Source organism: Pollachius pollachius (genome assembly GCF_949987615.1).
Source record: "Pollachius pollachius genome assembly, chromosome: 7".
NCBI classification, from domain to species: domain Eukaryota; kingdom Metazoa; phylum Chordata; class Actinopteri; order Gadiformes; family Gadidae; genus Pollachius; species Pollachius pollachius.
The window spans coordinates 24,966,365-24,984,720 of NC_136940.1; the positions used below are offsets into that span (position 1 = coordinate 24,966,365).

At 49.8% G+C, this 18,356-nt stretch overlaps 1 protein-coding gene across 1 annotated transcript; it reads left to right on the forward strand.

Annotated features, from left to right (window-relative positions):
• Positions 1-18: 18 nt before the first annotated feature.
• edem3 (ER degradation enhancer, mannosidase alpha-like 3) lies at positions 19-18,115 on the forward strand. Its single transcript, XM_079740549.1, has 20 exons — positions 19-1,136; positions 1,259-1,304; positions 1,900-2,000; positions 2,782-2,821; positions 3,058-3,170; positions 3,282-3,435; positions 3,901-4,035; positions 4,615-4,720; positions 5,639-5,736; positions 6,232-6,357; positions 7,127-7,210; positions 7,301-7,384; positions 7,662-7,786; positions 9,501-9,672; positions 10,020-10,165; positions 10,723-10,867; positions 12,193-12,384; positions 13,714-13,879; positions 14,605-14,790; positions 16,757-18,115. Exons 1-20 carry the CDS (start codon positions 1,012-1,014, stop codon positions 17,161-17,163), a joined length of 2,751 nt encoding a protein of 916 aa, XP_079596675.1. The 5' UTR covers positions 19-1,011; the 3' UTR covers positions 17,164-18,115.
• The last annotated feature ends 241 nt before the right edge of the window (positions 18,116-18,356 follow it).

The following is an 18,356-nucleotide window of genomic DNA, read 5'->3' on the forward strand; positions in this document are numbered from 1 at the left end:
TGACGTTTCGCACGACTATCTGTATGCTACATTAGGCTAATAGCATATCTGGGGTGTCAGTTCAAGTCGCAAAGCGTTGTTAAAGTTATCCACTGGAGATTTTTTTTATTTTAAGGAAAATGACCTCTTAATAACGCCTGCTGTTCCCCATGGACGATGTAAAGTGCGTTCGGATCATTTAGGACACAGCGGGTCCAGTGGTTAGCTACCGGGGCTAACTATCTAATGCTAATCACAGGCTGAATAACATCTCAGTAAAGGGAAGAAACGCGCTTTGAACATGTCATTATATCGGTGACAGGACGGTCCTGGGTGGTGATGAACGACACAACTTTTCTGGACCTCTTAAACATGGTTTCAGCGCGGACGGCAGTCAGGTGAAGATAAGGTATTTCAGGAGGTGTAACAGGGGAGATGGAACCACTGTCAACAAGGCGTCTGTCTGCGGAGGTATATCGCCACTTAAACGGCGACGGTTTAGTTTGTGATCGTCACAGAGGTAGGAGTTTGTAAACCCTTGGGCTGTGACATGCCGACGTGTCATGCTCTATCATTAGATTGCAGGTGAGCTGGGGAAGTAAACAGGTGTGACCCGTGAATACACACAGAGCTCCTGGTGAACAGCAGAACTACTAGACACTAAACCTCGATACCTGATGGACGTACAGCTCGACACCCGATGGACCAGAATAGTGGAATTACTATAATATCTGTGAATGCCTTAATTATAGTTTCAGGTGCCAATACCAGTTTCAAGATTCAGAGCGAGCAGCTCTGACCGCGTCTTGAGACACCGACGTTATGATGAAGGGGATTAATCATAATGAGGCTTCTGGAAACTAAAGTGTCGCATCAGATTGTTCGTGAACAACGACTATTAGAGACGTGATCCCTTGGACTGGAATAAAGAAGGTCCGCATGGCAACACACTCGGATGGACCTCCTGACATCTGCTAGAAAAGCACAGCCGCTGGCGTATTGATTAACTTTCTGCCAGCCCATACCACAATAATGTGTATATCACTGGGCAGTTGGATACCCTCAAAAATGTTCCCCATACGGTTACACATGCTGCTCCTTGCCTTCCTATTCGGCCAAGGACTAGCGATGTCCAGAGAGGAGAGGCACAAACTAAGGTGAGTAGGGGGGAGAGGGGGGGGGGCACTGGGTCATAAGAGCTTAACGTGAGACAGGCTTTTAACTTTTAGAGGATATCTCCGTCTTGCTTCCTGACTTGTTGTTTTCTATTCATCCAAAGGGACCAAGTGGTGGAGATGTTTGACCATGCTTATCAGAATTACATGGTGAGTAAAGAACACTAACCTTGATACCTCAGACATTGCAAGAAGGGTGACAATTCTAAGGGGAGGGGATTAAATGAAGTGGTCTCTCTGTGCTGGACCTAGTGTGTGTATAGACATTGTGGGTATTTGGTTTTAGGCTTAAACAAATGTGTTTAGTGGCTATGGGGTTTTTACCCCCTAGCTAAAGGTTCTTCGTTCGAACCCGAATGTCCACACCCTCGAGCGAGATGCCTATCCCCTAGATTCTTCTTCTCATTTGACTGTCTCTTCATTCACAATAACTTTAGTCGCTTTTGTTAAAAGCATCTCTCTAAATTACCTTTTAATAGAAATGAAGACAAGCCACGTTCTTATTTATGGCTCTTGTTCTGGTCTGAAACCCTGAACAAGGTTCCCCATTCACGGTCGAGTTGACTAATTAACAAGTTTAAAGTAACTCCATCATCAAGACAGAACGGGCTTATGGCATTTCAATGGTGCAACGTGTATCTGTGGGCTTAGAAAGACGGACCCACCGAATGATTTATTGTTGGTTCTTTCTTCTTTGTGTGTCTGTTTGTGTGTGTGTGTGTGTGTGTGCGCGCACACGGCACAGGACCATGCTTACCCAGCGGATGAGCTAATGCCTCTCACGTGCAGAGGCCGCATCCGCGGGCTGGAGCCCAGCAGAGGCGATGTGGACGATGCTCTGGGCAAGTGAGTAGCCAGCCCTCTTTGTATGTCCTCAAAGACTCCTCTCTGACTACTATCTGACTACTCTCTGACTACTGTCGGTCAAGCTTCACATTTCCGAGCTGAGCTTCTCAGGAGGTTATTTGGTCCGAGACAGATGACGTGGACCAGCCGGTTTGTGGTCAAAAACAAAAGACAATGGTTGAGCCTGGTAGGGGCTTGACCGTCAGCTTTAAAACATGCACTGAGGCGTGTATGACTCGCTGTGTGCGGACTAGCTAATGGACGTAAGAAATGTAAACACTGTAATAAACAAATAGGCGTAAACTGTTTTGCCACAAAGCACCAAACTGGAGATTGGTTCATGGTTGAGCACCTGCTGTCCCTCGCAACTCCAGATATGTTATAGTGTACATTACTGAGGGATATAATGAATAAAGCCGTTGAGCTCAAAGGAGGTGCAGTACACACGCTATTGGCATGCTCTAAGACAGCACTTCTCTTCTGCCGAAGATATGGGGCTCCTATGTTAAGGAAGTTAATTATATTGTCTCAAGGCGTCGGTTACAACCAACAGTGGCTATTTATTTTAAGTCACTTCTTTGCAAAGCAACTTGATATCAATACAGATTCATATCACTCAGGAGCAGGAGCAGGTTCAGGTTTGCCTTCTTGCTCAAGGATGCCCACAGGTAGGGATGTAGACATTGGGGATTGAACCCAGACTCTTTAGGCAGTGTATCACCCTCATCGCGACACTAAACTATCCCGCCCCAGAGTCTTAAGTTCTCTATTTCTTTTTTAGGTTCTCCCTCACCTTGATCGATACTCTAGACACCCTAGTGGTAAGTACTTACATTTTATTATGCATATTACCATACAGAGTGCAAAGACTGTGACCAAATGTAAGGAACACCCTATGATCTTAAGAAAACACTGGCCCCATTTAAATGCAAACACATTAACTCGACTTCATAGAATGCACAAAATATACCTATTTATTGAAACGGGTTTATCTGTGAGCGTTGTTCTCCCAGGGGTCTATACATTGTCAGCATCTTCCCCTCATCCCCATCCCCAGGTGCTGAACAAGACGGTAGAGTTTGAAGCGGCCGTACGGCGGGTCTTGAAAGACGTGAAGCTCGACAACGACATCGTGGTGTCCGTGTTCGAGACCAACATCCGCGTCCTGGGGTGAGAAAAACGACTCGTTCTGCTCTGAGGTCCGGGGAGTGAATCCACCTTAAGCCTGTGGTGTCTGACTGTTTCTGGTGCCGCACTGTGCGTTGCGTTGCATGTCTTCAGGGGCCTGCTCGGAGGCCACTCCATGGCCGTCATGCTGAAGAAACGCGGAGAGCGCATGCTGTGGTACCAAGACGAGCTCCTGCACATGGCCAAAGAGCTGGGGCACCGACTGCTGCCCGCCTTCAACACCAGCAGCGGCCTCCCTTATCCCAGGGTGAGACATCTTTAAGAGCCAGACCGGGCTGGTTGGGGAGGAGCCAACTAGACGTTGGAGAGGAGCCAACATGCTGGGTTGTTTCGTCTCCTTTCTCCTTCCAACGGCTGAGAGTGGTTTTGAATTCATTTTGTAGTTGCAGATACAGCCAGCTATTACGCAGCATTGTTGGATCCTTGAACCAACTATCGACCAAATTGTTCCTGGTCAATGCCAAAAGAATTGTGTCAAGGCACCGCAGAAGATTTTTTTAAATTCCAGTCAGTAAAAATATCTAACAATACAGATGAAAGTTCCTACTATGATTTTTGGTTACTCTGGTACAAGTTCGGGGTCTCCTTTTTATCGGATAATAACGTAAGAGAGGGGTGGCGATGTGGCATGTGATGTAGGATCCATTGCTGCTCCCCGATCATTTCTTCTGAACCATGATGATGATCAAGCGCTGTCATTTCTTTGACCCAGGTCAATCTGAAACATGGGGTCAGGGGTCCTGAGAGCCGGACAGGCACAGAAACGGACACCTGCACGGCCTGTGCAGGGACGATCATCCTGGAGTTCGCTGCTCTAAGCCGCTTCACCGGGGACCCCGTGTTTGAGGTAAGATATAAGGAGGCGTTAACTAGACACTAAGGAGATGACTTGACTAGGAGGGGTTGACTTGACTAGGAGGGGTTGACTTGACTAGAAAACCAGGTGGCCATGCAGTGATAATCAAATCATTACAGTTCTAATAGTTTTATCCACATCATTTAGATGGAAGATGCATCACTAAATCAGTCGACGGATCAAGTGGCAATCGATTCTAGTTTAGCCAGCGTAACTAAGAATGACCTGGTTAATAAGTACCAACATCTCAATGTCCGATTGATCCTGATTTCTTCGGACAGCAAAAATTAGTGTTCACATTATTTTGAAAGAAAAGCTCTAAGTTCCTTGAGGTGCTACACCCCTGCCGTACGTTTGGTCCTCAGCAGTTGGCTGTTTTGTGCAGTAACATACAAGTTAATAAGGTGGTGAATGTTGTTTCCCTTTGAGTCAGAGGATGTGTGTGAGTGCAGCTGTGGGTTCTGCAGCCGTTTCCTTTGGGAGGAACTACAGTGTCTGACTGTGGAGTATAGATTTGTTTATTGAGTATCGATGGTTCACAGTACTTAGCAAACGCCCCCCTGTCCACAGGTGCATGCCCGCAGAGCCCTGGACTTCCTGTGGGAGAAGAGGCAGAGGAACAGCAATCTCGTGGGCACCACCATCAACATCCACTCTGGAGAGTGGGTCCGCAGAGGTGAGGCGGGGAGAAGGAGTGAAGGGAGGGTGATGGTGAAACTGCGAGGACAGAGTGAGACATGTAGGAGAGAGGGAGATGGAGAGGTGAGAGTGAGGCGAAGAGGGGCTGGTCAAACTGAGAAGTAAGAGTGAGACATGTAGGGGAGAGCGAGATGGAAATGGAGAGTGAGACCAAGAGGGGAGACTGGCTGAAATGGGGAGGGGAGGTGAAATGTGTGAAGCAGGAGTCAGAGCTAACTGCTGGAAGGTAGGGCTGCTCGATTATGGAAAAAATCATGATCACGATTATGGAGGTCAATATTGAAATCACGATTATTCAAACGATTATTATTATATTATTATTATGAAAACATGATGTATTTATTCAGCAAGTCTCTCTCAAAAACACTTTGTAACGGAGAACTTTGAAATTTCGCCTTTAAAAAATAATAAAATATAGTACAGCTATGTATTCAGCTGTTCTTCTGCACTTTCTACAAAGCATTTAATAAAAAAAAGATAATAATAATAATAATAATAATAATAATAATAATAATAATAATAAAATTAAAACTCGATTATATTAGTTTTGTGATCGTTTGACGCTAAAATCGATATCGAAATTCGATTAATCGCCCAGCCCTACTGGAAGGTATAATGCAATGAGGCTTTGGAGGGAAAGGACGGGTGAGAAGGGGAGAGGGACTTCAGCGGCACCAGAAAACAATATGTGGCCTGGTTGAGGGGAGAAGAGAGGGAGGAATGAGGAAGGGAATGGAGGCAGGTAGAGACGTGGAAGCAGTTAGTCAATAGTAGATTGTCGAAACGTAACAAGTGGGTTATCTTACCTAATGGACAATTACTGTTTCATGAAAGTAGGGTGTGTTTTGAAGCCCTACTAACCTCTTCCGTTGTGTTGTGTGTGTGTGTGGTGAAGACAGTGGCGTCGGAGCAGGCATTGACTCGTACTATGAGTATTTGCTGAAGGCGTACGTCCTCCTGGGAGATGACCTCTTTCTGCAGCGCTTCAACATTGTGAGAGGATAATTAAACACGCACACACCTCTCATACACAGTTACCTTTTATACTGCACAGTGGGATCTTAGTAGCTGGCTTTTGTTTGGTTCAGTCCCTTTTTAGTAAGGACAAAAGTTTCCTTTACTTCTTGCACTAGTTCTGTGTTTACTTTCTAATCCTTTGGTGGTTAAGGATGCTTCCTGTTGTCAGTTACATGCCTTTTTTTTTACCAGGAAATATATATATTTATGTATTTATTTATATACATGCATAGTACAAGTGCACAGATACAATAATCGACTCAATATAATGTCATCTCACTTGTCCATGGTGTTGGCCCATAGTTGTATGTTGAAATGAGTACCTTTTGTAGCGGACTCTAGGCTAGAGTCCAAATGCAAGACTACATAGTGCCAGATATCTGTTGAGTTCACCGAGGCCTGCTCTGGGGTGAGCTCTTCCCGGGTCGAGACTGACACTGTGTGTGTGTGTGTGTGTGTGTGTGATCCTAGCACTATGCATCCATCATGAAGTACATCAGCCAGCCCCCGCTGCTTCTGGATGTCCACATTCACAAACCCCTCCTCCCCGCCCGCACCTGGATGGACTCCCTGCTGGCCTTCTTCCCCGGACTCCAGGTCAGACATTGTGTAACACGATGACCGGGCGAGCCCGTTGGAACTGCCTAGCACACAAGTCGATCAGTGGACCCGACTGGACCGGCAGTAGCTCAGGAGGTAGAGCCGCTGGTTGGCAGGTAACCGGAAGGTTGCTAGTTCGATCCCCAGCTCCGCCTAGCTGAGTGTCGAGGTGTCCCTGAGCGAGTCTGCCGGACTGCTGCTGACGAGTGGTTGACTCCCGTCGTTGGTGTGACTGTGTGAATGAATGGTTGTAAGTTGCTTTTAGATAAAAGCGTCTGCAATTTCCGGTTTAATGTAAAAAATGTCAAATGGACCGTTTGGTTGAACGCCAAAGCTCAAGCCCTGAGTGCATCCGCGGCCCTTCCAGTCCCATTATCACAGAGCACCTCCACACATCGAGTGTTAGATTTAACCCTCCTCCGGTCTGAAGGCATGGGGGCATAAAGGGCAGCCCGTGACCTATGCTTTAGCTTTGTTGTGCAACAGCCCTCCCATGGGAAGCTGTTAATGCGGATCGGTGACCCGTAGCGAGACGGATTTTATCTGTTGTTGTTTTTTAACACTCTATGAGTGTGTGAGGGTTGTACTGCAACAGCACCCTAACCAAGCAAAGGATGCCCGCACAGGGATGCACTTTATGTCTGACCGATGCAGACAACATGTTGCCCATGTTGTCAGCCTGCAAACAGGTTTCTGTAACAGGAACTATGTTGTCTCGGTCGGTGAGATTGTCTTTCCAACCCGCGTTGTTTTGTGCTCCCGCCAGGTGCTGAAGGGAGACATCCGTCCCGCCATTGAGACACATGAGATGTTGTATCAGGTGACCAAGAAACATAACTTTCTCCCCGAGGTAAGTGTGTCTCACTCCTTCTCTGTAACCGCTGCACAGCGCCATATGGCAGGCAGAAGAGCACTGTTCACTGTGTGACTCCCCCCCCAGGCCTTCACAACAGATTTTCGGGTACACTGGGCTCAGCACCCCCTGAGACCTGAGTTTGCAGAGAGCACCTATTTCCTCTACAAGGTAACGGACCACGCAAAGGATTGCATTCGGTTCAATGTCACAGTAAAATGTTGAGCTACGCCAATGTTATGCTTCGTGTTCATTGCCTCCCGTTCAGAGGCTGCCGTTCTATATACTATGTATACTATATATACTCGTGTTTGACCCAGTCAAAAACGAGAATGTGTCGCAAGACGCCTTCTGTTGATCTACATCGCAAAAGGGGAAGCGTCTCCTGCATGTTTCATCATGTCTCTAACTTCCTCGTCCTCCCCCACCTCCCTCCTGCTGCCTCCAGGCCACCGGAGACCCCTACTACCTGGAGGTGGGGCGCACCGTGCTGGACAACCTGAACCGCTACGCCCGAGTGCCCTGCGGCTTCGCGGCCATGAAGGACGTGCGCACTGGCAGCCACGAGGACCGGTGAGACGGGGGGGGGGGAGAGAGGAGGAGGAGGAGGGAGAGAGGAGGGGAGAGGGGAACAAGGAAGAGTGTGTCAGAGGCGAAGTAAAACTGCTGATGAGACTCTTGTGAATCTTGTGGTCGTCCAACACACCCCTGACGGGTCTGTAGGGGGGTTTGGCGGGTCTGTAACTGTTGGATTCCTGGCAAATCGCACCCTGTATATATATATTGTATGTGTATGTCTATATATACAGTGGGGCAAAAAAGTATTTAGTCAGCCACCAATTGTGCAAGTTCTCCCACTTAAAATGACGAGAGAGGCCTGTCATTTTCATCATAGGTAAACCTCAGCTATGAGAGACAAAATGAAAAAAAAAATCCAGAAAATCATATTGTCTGATTTTTTAAGAGTTTATTTGCAAATTATGGTGGAAAATAAGTATTTGGTCACCTACAAACCAGCAAGATTTCTGGCTGTCACAGACCTGTAACTTCTTCTTTAAGAGGCTCCTCTGTCCTCCACTCGTTACCTGAATCAATGGCACCTGTTTGAACTCAGTATCAGTATAAAAGACACCTGTCCACAACCTCAAACAGTCACACTCCAAACTCCACTATGGCCAAGACCAAAGAGCTGTCAAAGGACACCAGAAACACAATTGTAGACCTGCACCAGGCTGGGAAGTCTGAATCTGCAATAGGTAAGCAGCTTGGTGTGAAGAAATCAACTGTGGGAGCAATTATTAGGAAATGGAATACATACAAGACCACTGATAATCTCCCTCGATCTGGGGCTCCACGCAAGATCTCACCCTGTGGGGTCAAAATGATCACAAGAACGCTGAACAAAAATCCCAGAACCACACGGGGGGACCTAGTGAATGACCTCCAGAGAGCTGGGACCAAAGTAACAAAGGCTACCACCACTAACACACTACGCCGCCAGGGACTCAAATCCTGCAGTGCCAGACGTGTCCCCCTGCTAAAGCCAGTGCATGTCCGGGCCCGTTTGAAGTTTGCTAGAGAGCATTTGGATGATCCAGAACAGGATTGGGAGAATGTCATATGGTCGGATGAAACCAAAATAGAACTTTTTGGTAAAAAGTCAACTCGTCGTGTTTGGAGGAGAAAGAATGTGATTTTCTAGATTTTTTTTTTTTCATTTTGTCTCTCATAGCTGAGGTATACCTATGATGAAAATGACAGGCCTCTCTCATCTTTTTAAGTGGGAGAACTTGCACAATTGGTGGCTGACTAAATACTTTTTTGCCCCACTGTATATATATATATAATCGAAATGGGGTTCAGTTAGGCTGGGGACTTATCGATTAATAAACATTGTGTGGTTTTATTATTGGCTGTTCGGTGCCCTTCGTGCGGGGCTGTTTAATAAATCAATGGCTTTGATGTGGCGTCTCAAGGGGAGCATACAGCACTGATCTTGCTGTTGAGAATATCAGGCTTGCAATACCTGTCGCATCCAGTAGGGCTGCACTATTTTGATGCAGTAACCCCCCCCCCCCCCTTTCACCGTCGACGTCAATGTCAGATCCCGATGAAGAGGTTGTGACATTGTACACACTCGTGTCTCTAACACACTAGGTCCAGATGGCTGCAGGTTTCTTTGGGCGGCAGGTGGTGTCCATTCAGCGCACCACCCCTTGGCTTAGGGCCAGTCTTCTCCCCCTCTCCCCCTTTCACCCTCTCACTCTCTCCCCCTCCCCCCTTTCAGGATGGACTCGTTCTTCCTGGCCGAGATGTTCAAGTACCTGTTCCTGCTGTTCGCCGACGTGGAGGATCTTCCTTTCGACGTGGAGGACTACATCTTCACCACGGAGGCCCACCTCCTGCCCCTGTCCCTCTCCGTGGCTCCCAGCTCGGCCGCCACGTTGGGGAACGCCACGGTAACCCCCGGTTACCAAACCGGTGCACGCTCTTCTTAAGTGCCTTACGCGCTCAGGCCACCCTTGGTCGATCCCTTAAAGTAACTGAAACAAAGGACAGGTTTATGATTCGACGACATACCAAAAGGTAACTCATGAAATCGAATCCTTCCCTTCGGGAGACACTTCAATAGACTAAGGATTCCGATTAGTTTAACTTCCTGCCCCCGTGCTTATCGTCATCTACGGCTCATTAATTTATTAGTGTACTAAATATTTAAAGTTTTCCTCGTGTCATTATAATTCACATCAATGTGTAATCGGGCACGTTCTGCTGGTCGTCTCTGACTCTGGCTCTCCTACTTCAGTCTGAGGGCGAGGCGGACGACACCAACTTCGATTGGACCTGCCCTAACACCCGCCTCCTCTTCCCTGACCCCGCCTACCCTCGGAACCTGAGGGACCCAATCCGTAGTGCCGTGGACAAGAGCTGTCCCCGCCCCCTTCCTTACCGGTAAAACCCCCCCCCCCCCCCCTCTCTCTTCCCCTTTTTTATGAATGTGTGGTAATACTCATATCCAACTGTTTGGCGGAAGAGGAGGGGGCGTGCAGAGGCAACGCTCCAATATTGTGAAATTGGACCGCAGTACCCATTTTAAGTACTCATTTTAAGACAGATTGTACCTTTTTTAAAGCACAAAACGTGCAGCAATCAAAAAACGGAATCCACCGGCGGTGAAGAAGAAGAGACTGTGGGACTGTGAGGCGTATCGCCCCCGCATGGGATGCTGGGTAGCTCAGGTTGAAGGGTAACCGGATGGTCGCTAGTTCGATCCCCGGCTCCAGAGTGTCGAGGTGTCCCCGAGCGAGACGCCCTCGCCCGACCGCTCCCGACGAGCCGGCTGTCGCCCTGCGTGGGCGACTCCGCCGGCTGTCGCCCTGCGTGGGCGACTCCGCCGGCTGTCGCCCTGCGTGGGCGACTCCGCCGGCGGTGTGTGAATGAGTGGTCGTAAGTCGTGTCAAAATCCCCAAATTGTAAATGTAACGTACCCCCCCCCCCCCCCCCCCCAGGGAGCCGGGGATGGGCCGTGCCCCCCTCAGGGCCCAGGACTTCATGGCCAACAACCCGGAGCACCTGGACCTGCTGAGGAGGATGGGGGTCAGCCTGATCCACCTGAAGGACGGCCGGGTGCAGCTGGTGCAGCACGCCACCCAGGTAAACCCTCACCCTCTGACTCACCCACTCACTCACCCACTCACTCATTCATTCACTCTCACTCACTCACTCACTCACTCACTCACTCACTCACTCACTCACTCTCACCCACTCACTCACTCACTCACTCTCACTCTGTCACTCACTCTCTCACAATGTCACTCACTCACTCACTCACTCACTCACTCACTCACTCACTCACTCATGTAACCCCACAACTCACTCACTCACTCACTCACTCACTCACTCATGTAACCCCACCACTCACTCACTCACTCACTCACTCACTCACTCATGTAACCCCACCACTCACTCACTCACTCACTCATTCATTCACTCTCACTCACTCACTCACTCACTCACTCACTCACTCACTCACTCACTCTCACTCTGTCACTCACTCTCTCACTCTGTCACTCACTCACTCACTCACTCACTCACTCACGCAGGTAAACAGTAACCCACTCACTCCCACCACGTAATTCACTCACTCACCTAGTCAGCGGCCCCCCCCTGCATAGGAGGACCCAAATAAATACGAGGACATGAATGAAGTGCAAGGGGAAGCAATTCAATTTGCTCAGACACTTCTGTCAAATTACTCACCAGTTTTTTTTCTAATGTTGAAAAGAGGTACATTTATGCCACCTCTGATCAAATAATTGTTCTCTCCCTGGCTGTGTTTGCTTCTTTCCCCCTCTCTATCCAACTCTCTTTCTGTCGTGGTCCCTGCCTTTGTTCTCCTCTCTCTGCCTCTGTGCGTCTGTGTGTCTGTCTCTGTGTGTCTGTCTCTGTGTCTCTGTGTGTGTATCTCTGTGTGTCTCTGTTGGTCCGTCTTCCTCTCTCTTCGCTGTGCTCCTCTCTCTGCCTCTGTGCTCCTCGCTCTGTCTGTCTGTGCTCCTTTCTCTGCGTCTGTGCTCCTGTCTCTGTCTATCCGTCTGTCTGTCTCGGTCTCTGTCTGTCTCTCTCCTCTCTCTGCCTCTCTCCTCTCTCTCTGCCTCTCTCCTCTCTCTCTGCCTCTCTCCTCTCTCTTCTCTCTCTGCCTCTCTCCTCTCTCTGCCGCTCCTCTCTCTCTCCTCTCTCTGCCTCTCTGCCTCTCTCCTCTCTCTGCTCCTCTCTCTGCCTCTCTCCTCTCTCTGCCTCTCTCCTCTCTCTGCCTCTCTCCACTCTCTGCCTCTCTCCTCTCTCTGCATCTCTCCACTCTCTGCCTCTCTCCTCTCTCTACCTCTCCTCTCTCTGCCTCTCTCCTCTCTCCTCTCTCTCTCTGCCTCTCTGGCTGCTCTCTCTCCTCTCTCCTCTCTGTGCTGACTGCTCCGCACCTGCAGGCCGTGAGTGCGGTGGCGGCGGAGGACGGCATGCGCTTCATGCAGGAGATGATGGAGCTCTCCAGCCAGCAGCAAAAGGAGCAGCTGCCCCCGAGGGCCATCCAGATCGTCTCACACCCCTACTTTGGCAGAGTGGTATTGACTGCTGGCCCCGCTCAGTTCGGAACTGACCTGTCCAAGAGCTCCACGGGGGTGAGTCACATCTAGAGTCGTGACGGCCCGAGCTGATCAGTAAGCCTCCGTAGTGCTAGGGCTGCTGGGTGCATCATTCCAGGAACCATCTGGTGGTTTTCGTTTCTCCCAGACAAACACGGGAACTCATTGATTATTCGTCAGACGCGTTCAAGAGATGGATGAGAGTAGCGGTGCCAGCGGTGCCAGGATATCAGGATAGACTCGCAGGACGTAATGGATTACATCGCACAAACATAACTTAAAGGGCCAGTGAACCCAGAGCCGTGTTCTTCTTCGTTTGAACGGGACGGTGTATATTTTATGATCTTGAGGGATCAATGCCATTTTGTTGCTAAAATAATACCATTGTTTATAAAAAAGAAAGTGCCGTAAAATGCTATGTTCTTGCTAGTTGTCCGTCCAGCATTTTGTCAGCGTTGCGCTGTCTGAGAGTGCTCTTCTTGTTCGTGAGGAGTGTGTGGAGCTCTGTCTGGCCTGGCGTCTGCCGTCTGAGAGCTTCTCCGACACTTAAAACGACGGCGTCTCGTACACAACATCGCTCTCACTCCACAACGCATACTAGCTGCCAAAAAGTATCTCAAAGTCTGCGCGAGCCGTAACCATGGCGATAAGACCTACACACACACACACACACACACACACACACACACACACACACACACACACACACACACACACACACACACACACACACACACACACACACACACACACACACACACACACACACACACACACACACACACACACACACACACACGTTTAGAGCTCTCAGCCCATCTACATGCTTTTCAATCTCAAAGTGTTCGACTTCCACCCGAGACAGGGGGTTCCTTTTTAATGGGGTACACACCCAGAGAATCCTGTTCCCTCCCAGGCACGGAACCTGACATCTGTCTGTCTATCCTCCTGTCTCTCTGTCTCTCTAACTCACCCACTCTCTGTCTCTCTCCCTCTCCCTTACTCTCTGTCTCTCTCTCACCCACTCTCTGTCCCTGTCTCTCTTTCACCCACTCTCTGTCCCTGTCTCTCTCTCACCCACTCTCTGTCCCTGTCTCTCCCTCTCACCCACTCTCTCTCCCTCTCCCTCACTCTCTGTCTCTCTCTCCCTCTCCCTCCCCCTCTCTCCCACTCTCTGTCTCTCTCTCTCTCTCCCCCTCTCACCCACTCTCTGTCCCTGTCTCTCCCTCTCACCCACTCTCTGTCTCTCTCTCCCTCCCCCTCTCTGTCTCTCTCTCCCTCCCCCTCTCTGTCTCCCTCCCCCTCTCTCCACCTCTCTCTCCCTCCCCCTCTCCCTCCCCCTCTCTCCCCCCCTCGCCCCTCCAGGTCCGGGGCTTTGTGACGGTGGCCGAGCCCTACAGCGGCTGCTCCGAGCTGACCAACGGGGACTTTGTGCAGGGCCGCATTGCCCTGCTGCAGAGGGGCCAGTGCATGTTCGCCGAGAAGGCCCGCCACATCCAGAGGGCCGGCGCCATCGGGGGCGTCGTCATCGGTGAGGGCAGCGGATCACTGGGTGACGCGAGGGCTGTGCCCACAACGCGGCCTCACTGCAGAACGTCCGCGTCGACTAGCGAGGGACTTTTGGGATGAATTGGGCTCAGGAGGTAGAGCGGGTTGGCTGGTAACCGGAAGGTTGCCGGTACGATCCCCGGCTCCTCCTAGCTTGAGTGTTGAGGTGTCCCTGAGCGAGACGCCTCGCCCTAGCTGCTCCCAACGAGCTGGCTGTCGCCTTGCGTTGTTGACACTGCCTACAGTGTGTGAATGGGTGAATGTTAGTCCAAATTGTAAAGCACTTTGAGTGGCCACTGGTTAGAAATGCGCTAATTAAGTGCAGTCCATTTAACATTTACGAATGGCCTTCTTAACAACTCCTCCGCTCCCCTCCTCCTCTCTGTCTTCTCCCTCCTCCTCCTCCTCTCTTGCCTCCTCCTCTTTTTCCTCCTCCTCTCCCTCCTCTCTTTTCTCCTCCTTTCCTCCCCTATCTCCTCCTCTCTCTCTTCCTCCTCCTCTCTGCTCTCCTCCTCTGTCCTCTCCTCTCTTCCTCTCCCCTCCTCCTCTCCACCTCCCTCCCTCTTCCTCCTCCTCTCTGTCATCCTCCCCTTCCTCCTCCTCTCCTCGCCCTCCTCCTCTCCTCTCCCTCCTCCTCTCTCCTCTCCTCCTCTCCCCCCATCCCTCCCTCCTCCTTCTCCCTCTCCTCCTCCGTCCCCGTCTCCCCAGACGACAACGAGGGCAGCAGCAGCGACACGGCGCCGCTCTTCCAGATGGCGGGCGACGGGCGCAGCACGGACGACGTCCACGTGCCCATCCTCTTCCTGTTCCACAAGGAGGGGAACATCCTCCTGCGGGCGCTGAAGGAGTACCGCGAGGTGGAGGTGTTGCTAAGCGACAAGGCCCGGGACCGAGGTGAGCCTCCGCCGTCTGCCAATCCGCTCGCCTCCGTCCCGCCTGCCGCCCCCAGATGTTATTATGATCAAACATCTGATGTTCAGAAAAAAAACCTTCAGCCTCTGCGGATGACGACTGCTGGGAGCTGGCGTGTGTGTGTGTATTTGTTTACGTGACGCGTGCGTGCGTGCGGTGACTCATGGCGGTGGGCTCCGATCGCAGCTCGCTCCCCAGATATGTTTGAACGTACCAGAACGTAGGTGAGCAATCTGGCACGCTCGCACATCTTCCAGCCCGACCCATCACGCCTCCTCCTGCTTGCTGCATTTTGTTTCTCTCCCGGTCCCTGCTAAGACTGTAACAGGCCTGTCCTGTCCTGTCCTGTCCTGTCCTGTCCTGTCTTGTGTCTGTCTTTCTGACCTTCTTTAAATGCACAAAATATTAAATAAATAAATGGTGGTTGGTGAGGTCCCCCCCCTTCACTATAAAGTGTCTTTGAGTTAAGAAAAGCGCTATATAAATTCAATTCATTATTAATATTAGTATTACATCCCCTACTCTGCCCCTTGTCAGTGTCCATATAAAAAAGGTAAAACCTACTCCTCTACCTTGCTCTATTCCCCTTTCCTCTCATCTCTCTGTTTTATGTGTTTGTGCAACAAGCAACCTGATGACCTGCGTTTAGTTCTGCTGATCAACCCTTTAACCCTCTTCTGTAGAAATTGGTTGGATGCACAGAGAGTGAGAGGTGGGTGGAAGCGATTGGTCGGGTCAAAACTAGGGCTGGCTAGTAAGGAAACAAACAACAATGCTTTTTTTTATCTATAGGTTTCAGGATTTCTATACAGGCTTTATTTTCTCAACAAAGAAAATGACTCAACGAATGAAATGTATGAACTCACTCTGAACCTAATAATGGTTTGCCCCATCTGCTAAGATCTCAAGGGACGTTGTTCTGTGTACCTGAAATAATAATATTACTAGACACACACATTTCCCACACTGTGCTAAACATAGCGCTTTTCAATCCATTTTGACATCGGACCATAATCAAAACCCACTCATGTTCCAGACTATCCAAACTTGTTGAAACCACAAAACACCAATTTCAACCACCTGGATCTACAATGTCTTTTCTAGAGAAGGGGGAATTGTACAGCAGTATAATGATGATGCTGGCCTAAGCCTTGATATCTACAGCTTCAGCAGGATGGAGAAGGATGGATCTTCTACTCTCTTTCTATCTATCATGACGCTTCCATTGGGAGCTAAATGTGAACTAGCAGCATGCTGTCTGGTTGAACTACAGCTCCCCGCCTTGCAGGTCAAACAGTGAATTCTGTGTCATTCCTCCAGCAGCGATACGAGGGTTATGTTTCCTCTACAACCCAGGACATCTCTCAGGGCTGTCACTGGAACTCACCCACTCCCCCCTGTGAGGCTCTGTGATGGCAGACGATATTTCTCTCCTCCAAAGTGCCGAATGTTCCGCATGACAGCGCTGGGGTGTCGGGCGGATTCGGTAGAGCAGCTTTACGCTTTGAGGGGCTTTCTGCTCCGTGAGTCACTGCTAGCATCACGCAGTTCGAGCCGACAGCCCCCCGGTGAAAACCGGTCTATTCCTGACTAGGAACGACTGGCGAGAAGGAGAGTGGGGGGGGGGGGAGAGAGGGGGAGGGACCCAGGGGAGGGAGAGAGAGGGACCCAGGGGAGAGAGAGAGGGACCCAGGGGAGAGAGAGAGAGAGAGAGAGAGAGAGAGAGAGAGAGAGAGAGAGAGAGAGAGAGAGAGAGAGAGAGAGAGAGAGAGAGAGAGAGAGAGAGAGAGAGAGAGAGAGAGAGAGAGAGAGAGAGAGAGAGAGAGAGAGAGAGAGAGAGAGAGAGAGAGAGAGAGAGAGAGAGAGAGAGAGAGAGAGAGAGAGAGAGAGAGCCAGACCCAAGGGGTAGAGACTCACTAATTCTCGCCCACTTTGAATTCCCTTTCAGGTGTGGCCCTGCCTGAGGAGGTGAACAACTGTGTGACGCACAAGACCTCGCCCTCGCACCCGGGCCCCGGGGACAAGGTGCAGACAGGCACCGTGGAGCTGTCCGTCTCCGAGGCGGCGGCGGACGAGGGCCGCGCCGGGGAAGAGGACGCCGAAGCCGGTCCCCCGGGGGAGACGGCGGGCCCCTCAGAGCCTCAGGAGTCCGGTCGGACTGAGCCTAGTGATGAGGGGGAGGAGCCGGAGCCGGAGGGGGAGGGGCCAGAGGTGGAGGTGCCTGAGGGGGCGGAGCCGGAGGACGACGACGCCGCCGCCCCAAGTGGCAGCGGCAGCCAATCAGTGGATGAGTTAATGGCTGATTGGCAGGAGGACTTGGACGCGTTTCAGCAGATGGACAAAGAGGAGCTCTGACAGTCACCTGAATCCCCCCCCGCCCCCTGTGACTGTGGTACGACCCAGATGGGGGACAGCTGCGGTTCCCTTACAATCATCAGATGAAAAAAAATAAAAGAGACGTGTGAAAAGGGAAGGCTTTTTAAGAGCAGAAATAATGAATCTGGCACGTTTAGAAAAACGACAATACAAACTGAACAAAGAGGCTGTAGATGATATTATACGAGCAGTATTCCTCAGTGGGAGACAGAAGGCTGATTGGAAGCTATCTTTAACCTCAAGAAGGTCCTTGTAGCTGATGGGTTATTGTTTGGGTTCCAAGGAGGAGGGAAGTCCCTCACTTCACTGTCAGAGCGCTCTGCACAACCCATTCTAGAGACAACAAGCTACAGGGACTAGACTACACATAACCATAAGCTTACTCTCGCGTTGGACTTCATCTTGCTCTCTATGCATTTTTATCGGACTCTTTTACTTACAAATGGGAAGCCATAATCAATGTTGATTTGATTTAATAAACTGGTCAAACTTTACTTAGTGGGGCCTGCATTGAGGGTATGACATGAAGCCCCATTAGTGGGGGCCGCTGGCCTACATTGAAACACGGTACTGGTTCGCAAAGCCTTCTCCCCTGGAAGATGTATGTATATGTACAAAGATGTAATTGTCCAGATATTTTTGTTTATATTGACTATATAGCTTTGCATCGTTTCTGGTCGTGCTGACTGATCAACCAGCCGTACCAGGGAAAAAATACCTCTCGCTGGACCACATAGTGTTGAGCGGACCAGCCCTTCAATGTACTGCGATTTAAGCTTGGGGTGGCACTACCACCGATGGCCACCAGAGGGCGGAGCGGTTTTTAGCTCACGGCTCAGTCTGCGGTGAGCTGAGCTCACTGAAATAGGAAATTTAGCAAATAAATTAACTGAAGATAAGGTGGAATATAATAAAATGGAATTACTTTTAATTGCTGTATCTTTTTTTCCATGTGTCGATTATTTTTTTAATGATTGATCTATGAAGACATGAAGTAAAAACTAAAAAATATATATTTATTGCCACATCCAGCGAATTTAAGTATCACAAATTGAAATCCATGGGCTATCTTTTTGAATCAAATATATTTAAATATTCAAATGTGATTTATGAATACAAGTATGACGTAATAAAAAAAAAATAAAAGTTGACATTTTTTGGATGCTCATTAT

Excerpts from the sequence above, each read along its gene's own strand:
- edem3 (XM_079740549.1), top strand. The coding sequence starts at position 1,012 with ATGTGTATATCACTGGGCAGTTGGATACCCTCAAAAATGTTCCCCATA. Across the intron at positions 2,822-3,057 it reads ATACTCTAGACACCCTAGTG|GTGCTGAACAAGACGGTAGA; the intron begins GTAAGTACTTAC and ends CCCCATCCCCAG. Across the intron at positions 3,436-3,900 it reads GCGGCCTCCCTTATCCCAGG|GTCAATCTGAAACATGGGGT; the intron begins GTGAGACATCTT and ends TCTTTGACCCAG.